Source organism: Thunnus maccoyii, chromosome 13 (genome assembly GCF_910596095.1).
Source record: "Thunnus maccoyii chromosome 13, fThuMac1.1, whole genome shotgun sequence".
NCBI classification, from domain to species: Eukaryota; Metazoa; Chordata; class Actinopteri; order Scombriformes; family Scombridae; genus Thunnus; species Thunnus maccoyii.
The window spans coordinates 21,591,801-21,611,429 of record NC_056545.1 but is presented as its reverse complement, the minus strand read 5'-3'; the positions used below and the strand labels follow the sequence as shown (position 1 = coordinate 21,611,429).

Here is a 19,629-nt window from a genome sequence, read left to right as displayed (position 1 = left end):
TTTCTGACAGCCACGTGAAATGAAGTTTGTACCTTGAAGAGTGAGCCCTTCTGTAATAGTATTAAGGCACTTGAATGTCTCTTGGTTGTTGTTGTTTTTGATAGTTAGCACCAAACTGTACAGTACAGTACACCCAGTGAAAAGAAGACCTATCTAAATGTTTGAGAGTCACTGCTTGGCCTTTCGTTTTAGTTTCGCCTGCGCGTGTTGTTTTTTGACGGTCGAGGTTTGCAAGCTTACTGAGTCCATTTTCAAACAAACACAGGTCAGGTTGAAGGAAATGGGCAAGTGCAATGCATGCAGAGATTCCTCACGATGAAAATGTTCAAATGATATTGACTATTGTGCCCAATTTAATTTCAGATACCGAGAAACCACCTTACTATGATTCCTTTTCACAGACTGATATCGAACCCTAGGTATCATCTCCAAAATAGTTTACAGAAGCTGTTGGTTTTGTGTGTCTACTAAAACAGTGGCCATTATATGAGTGCCATACTATATTGATATGGTAAGATACGGTGTACCTTGGAAATCACTGTAGTGCTATATTTGCATTGATATTGTCATTAAAATAAATTTTATATAATGAACTTTACACAACAAACAGGATTTTTACATGTTTTACTGCCTCGTGTCGTTCCCACAGTGAGATGGTGGTGAAGTGGACATTATGTTCCCACTGCACTCCTGCAGCACGTGTTGCAGCACCCTTCAGCATCCAAGTGAGGGCGCTGCCTTCACTCTCTCCACTGCTGCTGGGCTTTGGCTGCATGCATGTGAAAATAAAGCCAGTGCTTCAATACAACACACACGAACACTTGTGCACTGGCTCAGAGAGAAACATTAGACCTTCATAGTTTGAATTTCAGATAGATTAGATAGTTATTGCTCTTAACAAGAGCAGTTCAGTTGAGTTTGGGGTAGATGAAGCACACATGCAGACAATTAGTTTCCCAATCTCCCCAAATATGAGTGTTAGAAATTCACTGATGAAACTCCAACATTATGAAAGTCTGTATAATTCTCGATATTATAATTTGAGGAGCTTATTCTAACACCTGATCTATGACAAACTTAATCAATGATCTAGATTAGAACATATACAATAAATCCCTGCATAATGGATCATATGAATCTAATACAGCACAGTAAGGGGACTATATACCATCATCGCTTAATAACAGACATGTTGAATCCTGTAGGAATATCAGAAGGATTTTATGTTCATGACGTCTAGGGCCCGGGAGCCAATAAAAAGTTGCCCTCAGCCACCCCACGATTTGCTGACGGGGTTGTCTTTCACGTGTGGGGCCTGCGAGGAGGCAGGATGCGGTGCAGATGATTGGCCGGGCGGGGGGATAAGGGGGAGGGATTTGGCTCTGTCAGGCGGGTGGAGGGAGGCGGGGGGGCTGCAGAGTGAGGGGGGAGAGGGGAGGGGGGATGCTTGTAGATAGAGGCGGAGGGAGCGCTTTACCGCAGTATCACTAGATTTCTGCACCACTCATCAAAACTCTGCGGAATGCAGACAAGAGCAGGGGGGGAGGGCAGATACTAGGTCTGTGCTGAGTGTATCGGACCGCCACCTCTTACTATTTCCTGTGTGCAGAGAGGCTGCAGTAGCTATTTTGCTCTCATTCCTCCTCATTTGAGCGTCTGAGTGTTGAAGTAGAGCTGCTTTAATTGTACAGTAGTGGTACAGTAGAGCCATCTCTCTGTCTCCTTCTCTTTCTCTCTGTCTCGCTCTCGCTGTCGTTTCTTGTATTTAAGGCGCATTCATTTTGAGTGCTAGTGTCCGAACTTTTATTAGAAAATGGCAAAGGATGGAGAACAAAGCGAGTGGAAGGAGTTTATATGGAACCCGAGGACGAGGGAGTTTCTGGGCAGGACGGCGAGCAGCTGGGGTAAGTAGTGTCCAGCTACAGCAATGCAGCAAATATGGTCCCTCGGCTCTTTTAACAGGTCTCTGTCATACAGTCTTTCCATAAAGGTTCAATATGATGCTCCATGAGAGGGCTCCTTCTAAAATGTGCATGTGTAACTACAATATAATATATGTACATTTGACCGTGATTGAACTTGTTTGAGTGGATTATTTGTCTTCAGTGCTCAGGTGAGATGGCTGTCGCTGTCCACTACTGTCTGGTACTGAAATCTGAATGCGGCACCGCTCCTGTGGAAGCCGGCGGAATTTTTTTTTCTTTCTTTCCCCTCCTGTTTCTTTCTTTATTTATTAATTTATGGCACCGCTTTCCGTGCGCAATGCGCTCAACATAAGGGTGGAGGCATATAGTTATATTTTACATCTGAATTAGCCAGATTACTGCAGCATTGCTGAAACAGGTTCCACTCTGTTGCAAAGTGCATATCATCAGCTCCGCTCTTTGGAAGCACTGGTGCTGGCTTTAATATCAGTTCTGCTGCAGTGAAGGCTCCATCTAGAGGGAGGGGGGTTGAGGGGGGTGGGGGGGTGGGTAGGGTTGTGTTATAGCTGTTCAGTGAAGTTAAATAGAAACCGGTTTGTATGCTTTTGGGTTTGTCACCATGATGTCATTGATTTTTCAGGTTTTTCCTCTCCAGATTTTGATGCAAGACACCAATCCCAGTTTCTATAAAACACAGTGCTGTTGCCACATACTGTCCTCTTTTCTGCCATGCAACCAGGCTGCAACTATCTGAAAGATTCATGAAATGATAGGGCGCATATGGCTCTGTTCTAATGACATTGGAGCGTTTTAATCTGGGTAAAGCCGAGGGCCAAATGCTATTTGTATCACCTCCAACCCTGCCCCTCCCAGTGTGTGTAAATCACTGAGGGATTTAATCCTAATCTAATGACTTCATTGGCTGATGGGGAAGGTATCAATTCAGGACGTCCGTCAGTTCTAGCAAAGTCAACCACTTTCAGGAATTTAGATTATTTTTGGTCTTTTCTCTGGGAACGCGATCTCAGTGACACTGAAGTTTAGTATTTTGGGGGGTGGAATAATGCTGCAAATGGTTTTATGTACAGTGGGATCCTAGCAATTATGTTTCATGAATGGACATTGTACTATTAATGCGGAGTTGGGAATCATTGACTGTAGCTTCCTTTGCTTGAATCCCCCCACAGTGTACGACTTAATCCAGCTCAGTGCGTCCCAGGTGCTTTAAGGTCTGGTGGCCTTTTTAAGCTGTGCTCTCTAAGGCTCGCTAATTAGGCTATTTCTGTAGTTCGCCACCACATGTAGTTCTGCTAAACTTGGCATTCACTCTCAGCACTACTTCACTTTCTTAATGATGCATTTACTGCAGCACTGTACTTCCACTTGTTTGACACTGTGGTTTTATCCGCAGTCCATCCATCCACTTTCTATACCCACTTAGTCTGGCACACATAGGGCAAAAAGGCAAGACAACACCCTTGTCATGTTGCCAGGTCTGTTTAAAAGACAAATTTGTTGTTCACACTTAATAATTATGCAGTATAAGGTACGTTCAGAGCTTTAGATCAAAGGCCTCTTTGAGGATGAAACACAGAACACTTCCTTGTGTGTTCTGCTTTGTGTAAAGAGCTGTAATGATATGGAAATAGCCTCGATAAAGTAGAGCAGTCCTGCAATTTTGATGTTACATTGCTACCAGCTGACACCAGGCAGGCATGGTCAAACAACTACCTCTATTTAAAACAGGACTAATTAAGTGTTCTGCACCTCCTACCTCCAAAAACAACAAAAGACTCTTAGGGCAACTCAGGAAAAGAGCCTTACAGGATCCAATAGGGAACAAAATCATGACGATCTTGGTGTAAGATAAAATATAGTTTGACATTAAAAGAACCGCAGCTGAAAGCTATCAATTCTTTCTCAAGACCATTTCATTTTCAGTTCAGAGGTCTGTTTGATCACCTGCTTACAAAGCAATTGAACAGCATGCCCTCCTAATTAATTCTGAAAGAAAAGAGACACCTCCTGCCATTATTATTGAAGAAAGGACAGGATGCCGAACCTTCCGTCCTGTCCTTTTGTTCTTTGCTTTCAACCAGGGTGAAAGAGAGATGCTTCACTGTCCATCATCAGCTTGGACTGAGAGGGCAGACTGTAAACCTAACACCCTCTTTGCCAGGGGGGAAGCCACCCTGCCTGCACGCTTGACCCCGTATGCACATGTACACATCTTAGTCTCCCCCGGGTGGTGTCATATTTGTGATTAGCATAACGTCCACTCTGGATGACAGAGAAAAACACTTAAACACTTTGTTTCGTCATATCTTATCTCTGATTCCTTTCGCCGCAGTGCCTCTGGCTTGTTCTGGGGGCTTGAGCCTGACTCTGTATATTTTTAATGACTCAGCTTGGGTCTCTTCCATGCTACAGACAGGATGCCCGCTGTCATCTTACTCAGCCATTAATTACATTTACCTCCTACTGCAATAATTCCAGAGACAATTGGACAAAAAAACACACAATCATGCTCTAATTCATCAAGATGCCCCTCTGTGATGGCCCCCTGTGGAGCAGCTTCCCCTTGACATTTTGTTATGGATTCCTGTAAGCCTGGCTGTGTGGGGAGGCAGATGCAGCGTTGAGCCTGCTGACAGAGCGAGTGAGCTCCACGCTGGGGGCCATCCAGCAGAGGCATAGGGTCAGGGCACTCAGCTGCTACCCAACGCAGGCCTCAGGTGCTGATACTTAAAATGGGGGATGTGTCATAGAAAATGCTATTTATGTTTTCCAGCTCTCTACAGGAATGTCTGATATTGCAGCTGTTTCAAAAGTGATTCCGAGAAGGAAACATCACATCATTGAGTTTTTGTAATGACTGATACTGTTTTCAGAGAGGATCCATCTGACCTCTGTGCAATTAATAAAACACAGAAGCAACAGAGTGATACAACAATACAGATAAGCAACAATTTTGATAAATGACAAATTCTCGTTTACAATGTTTTTATTGTCAAGCATCATTTTCAAAGATACCGAAACATAGTATTGCCATGCTTGTTTTCCATATAAACAAACATCATGTCAGAGGACATAGGAAAAACAGACTTCACATACATATTACATACATATCAAAGAAAAACACATGACCTCCACCATAACCAACCTCATGGTCTCCCCTTATCTACCCATCTCCACCCTCAGTCCCACCCTGCACTGCAGTTAAGACTTGGTTCCTTATGGATAAACTCAAATAAGTGACATTAGTTTTCTTGCTCTGGGAAACTGTAATGTCATCTATTTGCTGATATTTATCGGCTAAACTAATAATAGAAATAGTATCAGCAAATTAATATTGCAGTCCTTGTTTCAGTGCAGAAACTGTCTAATGTAACATTATCACTATGGTCCTCTTACACTGTTCATGTAATAGTCTATGATGGCCTGTAATCTCCTGACCCTGTGGCCCAGTCTCCAGGGGGTCCTTGTTCTCCCTCCTCCTGTATCCCCCTCTGTCATCGTTCCTCCCCCTCTGTAGACAGTGCAACTCTATAATGAAATTAGTCAGAGACCAACCACACTGTGTAGAACTTGGGGACAAACAACATTTTTTAGTGGAACATGTTATGACGCTTTGATATTTTAATTAATTCATGATAATAATGGAATGCTAAGTATCTTTGGGATTGTGGTTTATGTGCAAGTGACAGACAGAGAGAGGCAGATGTTGCAGATGGAACGAAGCCCCTCTAGTTTAATGAGGATTAACGGCCCTCTTGTGTACATGTATGGTCAGAAAGTGCTCCAACACTGCAGTACCACTTCATTAAAAATGAATTGATTCTGTTATTAACTCAGATGTAAGATTATTTACTCAAAAAGGGGTTTGTGCATTACGGTAATTATGAAATGGACTGCACTTACCTAAAGTTGCAGAGATTAGTCTAATGTAGCCTTCATGCATAAATCACAAACCACTCAAATACACAGCAGCCAGCTCAACAAGTACACAGTGAGAAGGCTGGATGCAACAATCAATACTAAGGCAGAATAATGGGTGAAAATCTTTTTCTGCCATAATACATAATAAAACAGTAAAAGCTAATTCTTGTTTTAACTCAGGCCTCTTTCAGTCTATGTTTTTACATTGTGTTTCGACATCAATCAACTGTTCGTAAGGGAAGGGGTGTTGCTTGCAGTGCTTCTTTGCCGTCGGCTTGCGTAAATGACAAACTACTTATTTGTGTAACATTTTCTCCTTTTTTTGGTATTCTCAATGCATTATTGTTTCAATGTGTTATTTGTATACATATTCAAATTGGTACAAATCCTAATTTTACCTATTTAAAAATCGTATTGGAGTTGAAATAAGCAGAAGTGGCTAGGCTAAAATATAGACTATAAACCTAGTATGTTAACATATAAGTGAGAACATGACACTAGACAATTATATTGAGAAAATTTAATTTAATTTAATTTAGAAAAATTTGCCAACAGTTTTGGAAACAACAACTATGACTACTTGATTTTAGCAGCGACATTAGCAATAGCCTAGCTGTAGAGCTAACTAGCTACCAACTAGCCACATACGCTTAGCTTAAAATATGAACTCACTGTGTAATGTTAGACACATTTTGCTACTAATATATTGTTCTGTACATATACTGTAATGAAATGCATTAGTAAATGTTACTTTACTTTAAATGTTAATTAAAATGGCATGATACACCATTTAGAGGATATAATGTATGTTAGCTGTAGGGCTATTTATTGCTTATCTTGAGGGAGATGCCTGAGTTCAAAATGCTCAAAGTGCAGAAACAATAAAGGTCTATCAAACTGAGTATTTTGATCTGTTGCTTATGTGATATTATTTGATTTCTCATCGATATTGCATATAGTTGATGCAACTCTCTCGTCTCTCTTTGTCTGCAGGTCTTATCATTCTCTTCTACATAGTTTTCTACATCTTCCTGGCTGGCTTGTTTGCTCTCACCATGTATGTAATGCTGCAGACCTTGGATGACCACAAACCAACCTGGCAAGACAGGCTCTCCATACCAGGTGCGGTAGCAACTAATGACAAGAACCGCAGGAGCACAGGTCGCAGTCTGTGCGTCAGTGGCGTGACCTCTGCGCTGTCTCTCTGTCACTCACAGGCATGGTGATCAGACCCAAAGCTGATGAGACCTATGAGATTGTCTATAACATCCGGAATACCGAGAGCTGGGACATGTACGCTCAGGCCCTGGACAGGTTCCTGTCACGTAAGTCTGTCTCTCTTGGCTTCGCTTGCAGTGACTCAAAAAGCTTACGGCTGCGGATTATCCAACGATCTAGACTGAATTGTTTTTTTACCTAATAAGAGATAATTCCTTTATAGTCAATGGGTTGGAGATTGCCTTGCACCAGGGGTTTTAGTTGAGTCATAAGCCCCCTGCTAACAAAATAAACCCCACCCCCCTCTCCCCTGCAGCCTACAACGACACCGTCCAGGCCCAGAAAAATGACGAGTGCACCCCCGACCAGTACTTCCTGCAGGAGGACAGCGGCGATGTGAAGAACAACCCGAAGCGCTCCTGTCAGTTCAACCGCACTGTTCTGGAGGACTGCTCTGGAGTCGGTGACCGTTACTATGGATACCAGGACGGCCAGCCATGCATCATCATCAAGCTGAATCGGGTATAAAAGAGAAAGAGGATAGGGATGTTGTTGCTAGGAGACGTGAAATGACTGAGATAATGAAAGTGGTTGACAATGAGGAAAAGATTATTCGAGTAAAAAACAAGGAAAGTCAGTATCAAGATTTATCAAGACTTCCAGCATATGAAATAGCAATATTAAACATTAATTTCTCTGTCTTTAAATAAGAGAGAAGTGGGAATGATGCTGGAGATGTTGTCTTTCTGTCTCATCAGGTGATCGGGATGCTGCCAGGAAAGAATGGACAGGCTCCGTATGTCACCTGTGGCGCAAAGGTAATCTCTTTTGTCTTTCACAATGAAAGGCTTAACATAACAATTTGGATTTCAGCCCATTCGCAGCTATTGTGCCTCACTCTCATCTGCAATATGCCACCTATCTATCACTCATCTCCATTCCCTTTAATGTCTGTTCTGTGTTTGCATTGTTTGAACTGTCATATCTGTGTTGCATACCACTCTGTCATTCACACCACCTGTGCATGTTGCTGCTTCTCTTCTTTTTTTCTTTTTTCCATCGTGCTCCATTAATTTGCTCACTCTCAGAGGTACAAAGTTGGCAAAAATGAATGGGTAAGAACGGAGACAGAAGCTGTGTTTTGTAGAGTTTAGATTATAATTACACATATATAGCAGTATAGCAGAGGTGTAGATTGTAGTTCTCTGTAAATAATATATTCAAACAACACTATACAACGTCATTTTACTGGTATGAATAAATAAAGAAATAGTGGGAAAAGAATATCAAACATATATGCATCATGATGAATGATGTGTTTTTTTAGACCACTGAAGTAGATGGTTTGAAGTAGAGAAGGAGCTTAATGAGGCTCACCTCCTCCTCCCCAACATATATGAAACTGATGAAATCTTTTCACCCCTACAGAAAGAAGACACTGAAAAAATCGGAGAGTTGATGTACTTCCCTCCGAACGGCACTTTCAACCTTATGTACTACCCCTACTATGGCAAGAAAGCTCAGGTAAGATCAACACATTATTGAAGATGTACCAGACATTATATGGAAATTCCTACATTTAAAGATGTTCTTGGATCTCTCTTTGCAGGTGAACTACTCTCAGCCTTTGGTTGCCGTCAAGTTCCTTAACATCACCGTCAATCAAGACGTCAACATCGAGTGCAAGATCAACGCCAACAACATTCCCGCTGGGACTGAAAGAGACAAGTTCGCTGGAAGAGTGTCTTTCAAGCTGAGGATCAACACGATTAACTAGGTTTACCTTTTCCCTCCTCTGAAAACCACTTTCTTCATTCTCTGCAACATTGCACATACACAGAAACTAATCACAGGATTCACACCCTTTGTAGGATTTGTTTACAACCCCCCAAATTTTGGGCAAAATTGTTTATCCGGTCGCATGGTGAGGTGATGCAAGAACAAAGGGTGGTAATCCTGTCTTTAATTCTGTCTGTGAGCTTTGGGACAAATTCTTTTCTGTAAATTAGTTTGAGGTGATGTCTATTTATACTGCATGACAAACTAGGAGATCTAAAGGATGTAAACACGTGTTTTGAAAGTTTGCAAGGATCAGCAACTTTACCACTTTATTGCTGCTCCCCTCCTGCTGCCTCCTTATAGAGTATCCCTCTCTTTATGAATATACACAAATTAAAATACAAAATGTGTATATCTACGGTATTTATACGGTATCATAACCTTATATCAGTACGTCTATTTTGTTGCACTTAAAAGAATAATCCAACAGACTTGCATATATCTTGATGGACGGATGCAGAGATGAAGCCATTTTGCATGTGTGTATTGTCTTTAGTGTGCTATGAGGGCAGGAGGCCCCCCGTGTCCCACCTCTCTGCTAAGTGTGAAAAAAGGTTACGTTAAACCACTGACCACCAGGAGGGACCGCAGCGTAATCTACTAAACCTCACGCACAGCAACTGTGTGTTTTGAAAACAACAAATAGTAAGATAGGCATCTCCAAAAGATGGGAGTTAGAGGTTAAAACCTTTAAGAGTAAGTGTGTGTGTGTGTTTGAGAGTGTGCGTGTGTGTGTGTGTTCCATTTACAGGTCCCATTTCATACTGTAGGTCGGGAAGTTGCATGCAATGTGCAATATTCATTAAGTGGCATACATTATGAATGCTTGATTCCATTCTTCAGACGAGAAGACTTCTATTAAATTATAATTATTTTCAGTCATTTGATATTCACAGCAATTGTTTGACCTGAGACAGATGCGATGCACATTTGGTTCTCTGGTAATAGTCACGTCAACACCACTGATGCCAAATGAATTACGACAAGAGACAGTACATCAGTCACGTTTCAGACATCTTACAGCATCACCATTAGTTGACAAAAATATGATTTTTTTTTTTTTGCCCCCAACACTCCCAGTCAGTACATCACACTCCCTGTCACTGTGTCTATCATTTCATTCCTGAAGTCAAACCAAGAGCCATTTTCTTGTGTCTCAATTTTTAATAAACTTAAACATGAATATTTTTTGCGTGTATTGCATCTATTTCATATGTATCAGAAATAGATGCCGTTGTCATATTTTGTATTGATTTGCACTGGAAGTGTGCTTTTTTTTCCTTTTTTTGTGAAGCTGAGTTGAATTAATGTATGTACAGTTTTTGGAGAGGAGGATGTACAATAGAACGTTTGTGCTTGTGCCCTTTATTTCATTCATACTCCATCCTTTGAAATATTCATCCAGCATATCAAAATGTATAGTTTACATCTTCTCCTGAAGGTGACTAGAGTCTTGAATATGTGAATTGTTAGTGCATCCGAGTTTTGTTTTATAGGCCTGTAGGAAAAAAAAAAATTGGAGATTTGCTTTCTTGACCACATAGAAAAGGATATTTTCCCATTTCACTTGTTGGGTTTATGCTTTTTTTTTGTTGTAGTATTTTCCGCTGTTTTATGAATTGGGCTGAAGGCATAGCCCTCATGTTAACTAGACAACCAGTTTGAGCGATCAGCCTCTAGAAAAATAGTAGATTCCACCTGAGTTTGGTGCTTGAGCTGTTTTTTTGATGTGCATTCATGTGCAGTGCGGGCACACAAAAGTTGTACGAATCACGTGCGAATACTGGCTGGAGAAATCTGTGGAGTTACACTTTTTAACTCAGGCACATTACCATGGCACTGCTTCAAAATCGTACCAATGCGACTGTGATCCTGCCGTGTCATTGCAGCAAATGTGGAACACGAGCATCTGTTCACTCATATTAACGTCTGGCATGACTCCACCACTTCATTTCTCTCAGAGCAATGTGTTTCTCTGCATGCCCACCAAAACGGCACCTCATTATCTGATCCAGACTTGAAAAAGACAGACAGAAAAAAAAAAAACAATCAGATCTAATGTGATTATATCATCTATATCAGGGAGGTTATTCATAAAGAAGGATGTTCTCAGATGTACAGTCATCCGAGGCATTTTTGTTACGTTCTGTGACAGTCCAATGACCAGTTCACATGCATTTCTCCTCTGGCATTGCTGCAACACTTACTTAATTTCACTGTAATCTCTTAATCTGGTCGGCTAATCCGGGGCCTGCAGGCTGAACTTCTTTACCCTACTTTGTCGCTCCTCCTTGTGTCAAACGCCTGTTTCACTGTCTTCAAACCAGAGCTGAAGCAATGATCATAAATTTTTCATTCAATCGTGTTTTTACCCAATTGTTATTCAATTATAATTCTCTTTTAAATTACAACACAGCAAATAAAATGTTTTTTGCTTCATCACCCAATTGGACATTCTTGTTTTTACCCATGTGCATGTGAGGATTCGTTCTTCAACCAAAGATCTTCATAAGAGTTTAAATTCTGTTTAGTTGTGCTGCATCAACACATCCCCAGCAGCAGATTAGTGAGTGAGGATCTCATGCAGAGATACTGTAGGATCCAGGTGGCTGGGTAAAGACCCCATGTTATTAAAGGCCTAGTCTTATATAATAATAATACGCACAAAAGGAACATGTTGCACTGCAACAGAACAGTGCCTCCTGGTGGACAGAAAGTGTTGTTCCCCAGTGTCACAGAATGTTATTTCCTGTTATCTCCGTTTATCCATTTCTTCTGTGATAATTTGGAGATGTCCTCAAAAAGCAATATATTTATTTCTTGTGTGGCTGTATGATATGTTTATTGGAAAATCAGTGCAACACGTGTCATCGAGAGCAAGGAAGGAAAAGGCAACAACATATAGATATTGCATGCAGGCAGATTTGCCGGTGTGCATTATCAAGATGGAACAATATTTTACAAAAAAAAATATTGTTTGTTTATAAAAGAGTATTTTTATTGCTATTTTGTTGTAAAGAGGAGAGAATGTATTAGCTTGGATTGTATCATGTTATGGGAGTTACCTGGCAGGTTTTCATCATTAATTCAACAAATGGCAAAATGTAACAGCTTGTTAATTGACAGTTATTTTGTTGGGTTTTTTTTTGTTTTTTTAATGTAGAAACAGTTTTGTCATCATGTGAACCCTTTCTACTTTCTCAAACTGATCTTGTAAAGCTTGCAGTGAAAGCTTTCTGAGCACTGCATGTGTAGATGGGTCTATTGTATCAGAATCAAGACACAGTCATTAAAAGTAACTTGATAGAATGAATGAACAGTGCTTTCAGAGAGCTTTCAAGTGCAAATACTTTGCAGAATCAAAACTGCAAGAAGCCCCAACCTACGTGACAGAACGAGTCAACTGATCATGTTTTAAAAAAGGAATAAATACAACAAACCCCCCCCCCCCCTCAATTTAAATCGTACTATTGCCTAAGACTGGGGTGTAAAGGATAGTTCAAGAAGGAAATCCATTCGATTTGTTGAGGTACTCGCCAAAATGGGTGATAATTCTATTCTGGATCTTTATTTTTTGCTCTTACTGTATGTATATTTTTGCTCATGTTTACTGCAAAACAAGATAGAGAAATTAATAAATGTCATTTAAGGGAACTCAAACTTCATTTTTGCCTCTGTCTATTAGTCATCTTTCCTGTAGTCATCATAGCAGGAGGAAAAGGATTTATTACTCATGGAAAGACACTAAGGTTTAAGTGGAAAGGTCATAATTCCAATGTGGGTCCTTGCACTTTGGCTTATTATGAATGAAAGATCATTTGTAAAAAAAAAAAAAAAAGTCAAGTAGTAAGGTCTTTGTAGAGGACAGAGAGAGAAGCCAGGCAGTGTCAAAAGTAGGACCAGGTGGATGTAATCTAATGTAATCTCATTCACTGTAATCCTCACAGCCTACAATGTCAGCGGACACATACATTAACCTATGTGCACATACGTATTGCACATATGTGGCAACAAGTGAAAGCTAAAAGCAATAAAAAAGAGTCCATCTTGCTATGTGAAATAATATTCTTATGTTCAGCTGTGAATTGAACAAGTAAGCACATGTTGGCTACACAAGACTATCCAGAGGAAATGCCATCATTAACACGTCATCCTCCTACACACACCAGAAGTCAAAGGTCACAGACTGAAATCTTGGCTGGATTCTAGCCCAATAGATACATGTACATAATCATAAATATTCATTGACCCAAGATCAGAAATATATAAATACTGTTTTAGGTTTTCTTCCTTTGGGAGTTGCTTTAATATAGTCATCCGCCAACTGCTTGACAAGATTACAGCCGAAGTGTACTTCCGCTCAGTGACCTTCAAGCAGCTCCTGTCTCCTCCTCACTCCGTGGCCTCGGGTCCTATCCTTATCTCTCCTTTCTCCACTCTTTCCTCAGAAAGAGAGAGCGCTGAGCAGGAAAAGGGAGAGGCAGGATTATGTAGCATTAGAGGTATTTGTGGGTTTAAAATAGTCTGATCGAGACTAGCGCCGGTGACTGATAACTGCACACGCTCTTACCTCTGTTACACACACGTTCAAAAAAATTAGAATCCAAAATAATCTACAACCCCCTGATAGTCTTCAGATGAGGGTTTGTTTTTTTGCTTCATATTTTCTCACAAACAAAAAGATATTTGTGATATTCAAAACCTTTTCCACTATAATGTGTCCAGAATGTCACACAGAGCACATAAGATCCATTGTGCTGTAAGGGAAGTGAAGATTAGTGTGTAGCAGAGCACTGGATCCTCTGCTGGATAGTGGACAACATTACACAACAGTTCAGTGACATTTAAATGTCAGAGCTATCACATTACTGGACATGACTGTTAGAAAAACAGGCAATTGAATTCCCCAATTTTTTTGACAGATATTTAATGATTCTGAACATGATGCAAAAACTGACCATGTAACACTGAGGAATTAATACTCCACACTCACATCACAGTGACTGTGAAGCACCATATTGTTCTCTGTTCAGCATATACTGATTTTTTTTTTGTGTCCATAATCAGGATAGATTGGTCCCAGATTTTAGAGCTATAAGGTATTAAGACCCAGGCAGTTTTGAGGTAGCATACTAAATCACCAAGCATTAACTACTATTACAATGCCATGTCATTTTCAATAGAAATTTTGAATGTAGAAAAAGAAGATCAAGTTTTTTAAGCCAAAAGACCAAAGAAAAAAAAAAAGGCAGTCCAAGTTTTTGTGATGGTGGTCACTAAAACTTGGACCGTACAATCTGATGCAATCCATTACAAAATCCCAACCCCTGTGACACAGTCTCAAGAACACTGTAAGGGTTATTTATGGCACTAGATTGCTTTAAGATTATACAGGTATTCATGTCATTGTGCCCACCTGCTTAAATAATTCATAGTCTGTGTTTAGCCAGCCTAAATGCATCATCAGCTGCCTTAAAAATGCTTCTAAAGTGAGGAGAAGACATTATCTCATGGAATTGAATGAGGAATGTTTACCGACTGAAAGCAAACTGACTTTCAGTACTAATTGATTGTTGGCAGCAGTTTGGTTGGAAGGAAGATATGGCATGTGTAAATTTTAGCTGGAAAAAGTCCATTCAAATTTTCTTGAGGACTTGTTTGTTGCTAAATGTCTATATGTGATGCCCAGGATACCATGGAGAGGCACATGGCTGCAGCAACATGGCAGACATGGAGGACAGCCACAGTGGTCATCATCCGCACACACACAAGTCATGATGACATGCGGCGGAAGTAGTTCTTCTTCACAGTATTTGTTACATTCGATTGTACATAGGCTCAAAAGGACGACAGGAACCTTGAATGCATGACGGCGAACTCCCAGTGCAAGCTTTTTGTTGTTTGTTAACAGGTGAGACATAAAAGACTGAAACCAAAGTATTGAAGGCTGTTACAGCAGCAGATTAATGTCCATGGTATCACAATCACATATCACCTGAGGAGAAAATGTTCAGTTGTCCACATACTTTTGGCCAGGCAAGTATTTAGAGTTTCAGCCTGGTAAACAGGAATACTGTTACATAAAACTGAGTTAAAGCCATTAATCTTTTAGGAGTTATACAACAGGCCTACAATATATGTTCTTGTATAGTCACTGGAAAATAAGCAAATTTGACAAAGTAGAATGTTGATGTAAAATAATATTTAAATTGTTAATTTAAACATGTTTTAATGTTTAATTGTTTTTAAAGTAAATCCTAAATGTTGTTTTAGGATTTAAGATGAGAGATGACAGGGAAATTCTACTCTTGTTTTGAAAGGGCGAGATGTTGCCCCATGACTTCCTGTATTGTGATTGTTGTCCGCCATGTTGGTGCAACCAGGTTCTCTTGATACCATGAAGACAGTGCAAAACATGGTAAAACAGCAGTAGGCGCTGTATGTCCAGTCCCCTTTCCTATGGCAAATCCAGCATGCCATTGTCCTCCAGGGCTTTCTGCGTCCTGTCATACACCTCTCCGATGGCCTGAACCACTCTGCTCAGCACTATGCTCAGCTCCTCCTGGTTCTGCACACACACCAGCCTGAAGAAGAAACTCCGCTCTGGCATGGCAATGAAGGCCAGCTCAGCAGCCCTACGGACGAACCAGGTGTGGTGGTGTGCCAGGGTGTTCTGGTAGGCCTCACGACACAGCTCAGAGGGGCTCCTGAGCCGGCCGGCCACCGGTGTCTCAGCCAGCTTCTCCAAGAAGAGCTTCAGCCAAAGAAGAGCTCGATGCAGGCGCAGGAGAGTCCGGCATCCGGAGTCTGTCTGGTGGCGGAAGTCCACCAAGCCTCGGTTCAGCTCCACCAAGATCATAGAGCGCACAGAGTGGTAAGCACCGGTGTGCTGTGAAGCCTCTGCAGTATTCTTTATCTCAGTCCCTACGTTCAAAGAGTTTATTGAGTGTAAATCTGGAAGCTTTGTTTCAGGGTTCTCTTCTGCCAACAGGGCCAGTTGGCGAATAATAGAAGTCTTGGTTTCAATCTCTTTAGATATCAGGCCGACCATTGGGCCCAGAGCCTCCATAAACCTGGGAGAGTAACACAGAACAGGATGAATCATTTTACAGAGTGCAGATTATGGTAAGCCATAAATTACTTCATTCTTTCTAGAGGCTGTAATTGAATGCATCTCTCTCTCACTCAGTGTGCTTTGGCTTTATCTGATGATCTTACCTCACAAGCTCATCCCAGCTGGACAGATACGGCTGTAGCAGTACGTCAGAGGTGTAGGCCGGTGCAGCCAGCAGGTGGGAGAGCAGCAGTGACACCTGGAACTTCTGACCAGGGCACCCCTCCAGGAGGTTAGAGCCCTCAGCCCCATCGGCCCCGCTGCTGTTGGACAGCTGGTGAAGCTGACGGTGGGGGGATGGGAGGTGCGTGAGTGTGGGGGCGATCGACGGGGGACAAAGAAAGAGAGAGAGCAGAAGCGATTCACTTCATTCAAATTGCCCATCTGCTGCACAAAATCAACCTTATGGAGGAAATGTAAAATACTTTATAATGTGCTTCAACTCTTACCCCATTCACCTGATTGTAACCTTTCAAACAAGAATCCCAGTGGTAATCCAAACCTCCCTCTGCAGTGAGACATTGTAAACAGAAACAGGGAGAAGCCTTACAGTTAGTTTTTGTTTGACTTTCCCACTGAAACAGATACTTTTTTTTTCTGATAAAGAAATACTGAAACTCTGCTCCAACCACGAGGACATTCCAGCTGCACGGGTGCGTTTAACACAATTATAAAGAATTATGGGTCAATTACACACCAAATTTCCGCACATTAAATTAGACGAGAGTATCCTTTCTCATATAATGGCTCATTAACAAACATCACTGTCATGTGACAGATGTTTTAACATGAGAAAATAACTCTATATGTTCTTACATTCTTGATTAATTCCAGTTTAGTTTTAGATCATACTGTACAGTATATAGCACAAAGACAGGCGTTCTTAAGGCAGCAAATAACATTCTTTTGACATCAGATCCAGCGTGATGTTGAATTTTAATCCTTTTATAGCTCCTTCCAGCCTGTGACAAAGCAAACCCTGTGATCTTAATTGACAGTCAACAAAGCTTCCTCAGCACACATCATGTGTGACACTGGGATCAGTTTCGGGCCCTATCCGGTTTTCCAACTGCATGTCGCCATAGGGTACATCACCCATACACACACATCTTCATATTATAAAGGTTGCAGTTAAGAAAATAACTATTGCAGAAAATGAAAACTTCCATCATCCACTCCTCCATTTACGCTGCTACACACTATATCTTCAAAGTGAAATCAGGGCCATTCATTTGTGATGAATTGGTGGGTTCCTCCATTTCTCGGGGTCATGAACTTGTTCAGTTCAGCTCCGGTATGCCTGAGTGAAGTCAAACTATTCCTCAGTTTTGTGTAGGACCTCCTGGCATTCCGTCAGAGGCCCCCGCAGCTCTCCAGACCACACACTGGGGTCCACCTGCATCTGACTGCCTTACCACTAAAAGCTGCCAGTGATATCACTCACAGTTCTGGTGGGTGACTGCAGCACCCAGTCACTAAATCACTGAGCCATCAAAACAAACACCCTAAAAGATCAGTCCCCACTCTGACCCTGGAGGACTCTGCTGAACTACTGAGCGTCCTGTCAGACAGCTGGTTAGTCTCACTGAGCTACCTAACTTCCTCAGTTCAAATGAGACATGTCTCCAATTGCCAGAAATTGATTTTTATCTCGACCATGACCTACTCTCGATGTTGCCATATATGGCAAGTGCGACTGGAAGTCTTGCCTCTACCTGGAAACCTTTCTATTAAATTTGCAGTCCGATTTAGTCTTTAAAATCCTGCAGCACTTAGAATTTAATCCAAGATAGGGAAAGAGGTCACATGGTCCCAGTTTGAACATTTTTACAATGATTAAGTTTTTTTAATTTCACATATAGACATATTTATAAAGTTTCTCATCGACTGTTGGATTGAAAAGAGTCTGGAGAAAGAACCATTAAAGGTATTTAAGAATACTTTTTGCTTATTCTTATGTTACAGTTCAATATTTGTTGAGACTTAATGTCATTACGTTCCAATAACACGTCAAGTCACACATACTGTGTAAATGTTTTTGCGATGTTTTTAAAAAGTATATTTTTTGAGCATAAGAGAGTGAGCAGAGAGTGGTGTGACCATCATGCTAGGTTCTGAAGCTGCCACATCATGTGACACACTCCTGATCCAGAGCATAAGCATTCCAAACAAGAGGGGGATTTTATAGATCAATAGTACAACATAGAAACCACACACACACACACACACACACACACACACACACACACACACACACACACACACACACACACACACACACACAGAGGTACTCACGGAGCCACAGGGAGCCGAGGAACAGTAGCAGGACTAAGATAGCTGCAGCAGCCTTGCTCTTAACACCCATAGTGAAGTCCAGTTTTGGTGCTGCCAGTCCCTCTCTGGTCCTTCTCTTTGTCTTTTATCTTTTAATTCCTCTGTGTCTCACATGAGTCCTTGTCCCCTTGCACTGGCTGTCACCACAATTACTCTCTACTGGACCCCTGCCTCTGATCCCCCCCACCCCCTTGTACTCTCAAATCTTTCATACTCCTACCCAAAACCTTAAATAAAAAGTTCTCTTTACCATTGTACCTCAAAAGAGCCTCTATCAATGTTTAACTCTATTTTACAACTGCTGTTTTACCTGCTCACGCTAATGCTACCCAAGCCTGTTGTTGCTCTCTCTTTTTTTTGTTTTTCTTTGACTCTTTCCTCTATCCTGCCTTTGTTTTTGAATGGTTTTGAAGCTGCCTGTCTCTTGTTTTGTTGCTCAATCTGAGGGTCCAGAGATCAGCCGGGTACAGCCATTGGCTGATAAAGCAGAGCCAGCGCAGCTTGTTCATGAGTAACCTCCTTCTTCCAGATTCATCTTCTATATATGCGCTATATTCCTGGTCAGCTTGAGTAAACACTTGCTCCCTCTCCCTACCCTCTCCTCCCACCACCGTGCTCCCTCCTCCCTCGTCTCTCTCTCTGTCTCTCTCTCTCTCTCTCTCTTATAACTCATTCACACACCGCAGCCACCACACACTACAACAGTGCTGACACATTTGTGAAAACATGTTGGTTTAAATGAGAGTATAACAGGAAACACATCTCAGTACATTCCCTCAATGTAAACAAAATCCCACGCTTCATATTTTGTCTGTATGACATTGTTCAAGTCACGGAAACCTAGTGAAAACCTTTGTGTTCAGTCATGAGACAATATAGTCTCCTTTTCGTTGCTGAACAGAGAGAAAGCTGTGATACCAAATCCATGTTTGTAAATGAATAACAAAGTCTAACCAATCTTATCCTAGCTGAGATGGCAAAAAAAAGATTAGCATGAATAGGCACAAAGATGCCAATTCATGCTAATCTAATTCTAGATATGACAAAGACATCTCTGACTCTGCAAAAATGAATCTATTTAAGGTTATTTTTAAATATATTTATAATTTCCTTTCTCTTGCCACCATATCTTTAATAAAATATTTCATTCATGTTCTACAACAAATATAATTTGGGGTTTCTAAATGCTAATTTTTTAATGATTTCATTCGATGATTGAAGTCTAAAGTCTGAAATGAGTCAGTAAAACAGGACTGACGT

The 19,629-nt window shown here is 41.1% G+C and overlaps 2 protein-coding genes and 1 long non-coding RNA gene across 6 annotated transcripts; 2 read left to right on the top strand and 1 right to left on the bottom strand.

The window, feature by feature from the left end:
• Positions 1–1,475: 1,475 nt before the first annotated feature.
• Positions 1,476–10,109, top strand: atp1b2b (ATPase Na+/K+ transporting subunit beta 2b). 4 transcript variants are annotated; one of them, XM_042431178.1, is made up of 7 exons: positions 1,476–1,904; positions 6,858–6,986; positions 7,082–7,189; positions 7,399–7,604; positions 7,841–7,900; positions 8,511–8,606; positions 8,692–10,109. In XM_042431178.1, exons 1-7 carry the CDS (start codon positions 1,814–1,816, stop codon positions 8,857–8,859), a joined length of 858 nt encoding a protein of 285 aa, XP_042287112.1. In that variant the 5' UTR covers positions 1,476–1,813; the 3' UTR covers positions 8,860–10,109. The 4 variants fall into 4 exon arrangements, with proteins under 4 accessions (XP_042287112.1, XP_042287113.1, XP_042287114.1 ...); XM_042431179.1 differs by lacking the exon at positions 1,476–1,904 and adding an exon at positions 6,084–6,143; XM_042431180.1 differs by lacking the exon at positions 1,476–1,904 and adding an exon at positions 6,101–6,167.
• Positions 10,110–12,653: 2,544 nt separating this feature from the next.
• On the bottom strand, positions 12,654–18,928 carry gltpd2b (glycolipid transfer protein domain containing 2b). The gene is made up of 4 exons (XM_042431176.1): positions 18,331–18,928; positions 16,485–16,543; positions 16,140–16,318; positions 12,654–15,994 (listed from the first exon to the last, which is right to left on the bottom strand). Exons 1-4 carry the CDS (start codon positions 18,398–18,400, stop codon positions 15,379–15,381), a joined length of 924 nt encoding a protein of 307 aa, XP_042287110.1. The 5' UTR covers positions 18,401–18,928; the 3' UTR covers positions 12,654–15,378.
• LOC121910134 lies at positions 15,706–16,220 on the top strand. The gene is made up of 3 exons (XR_006099597.1): positions 15,706–15,795; positions 15,957–16,046; positions 16,148–16,220. It is a non-coding gene; the product is annotated as an uncharacterized LOC121910134 (long non-coding RNA).
• Positions 18,929–19,629: the final 701 nt, after the last annotated feature.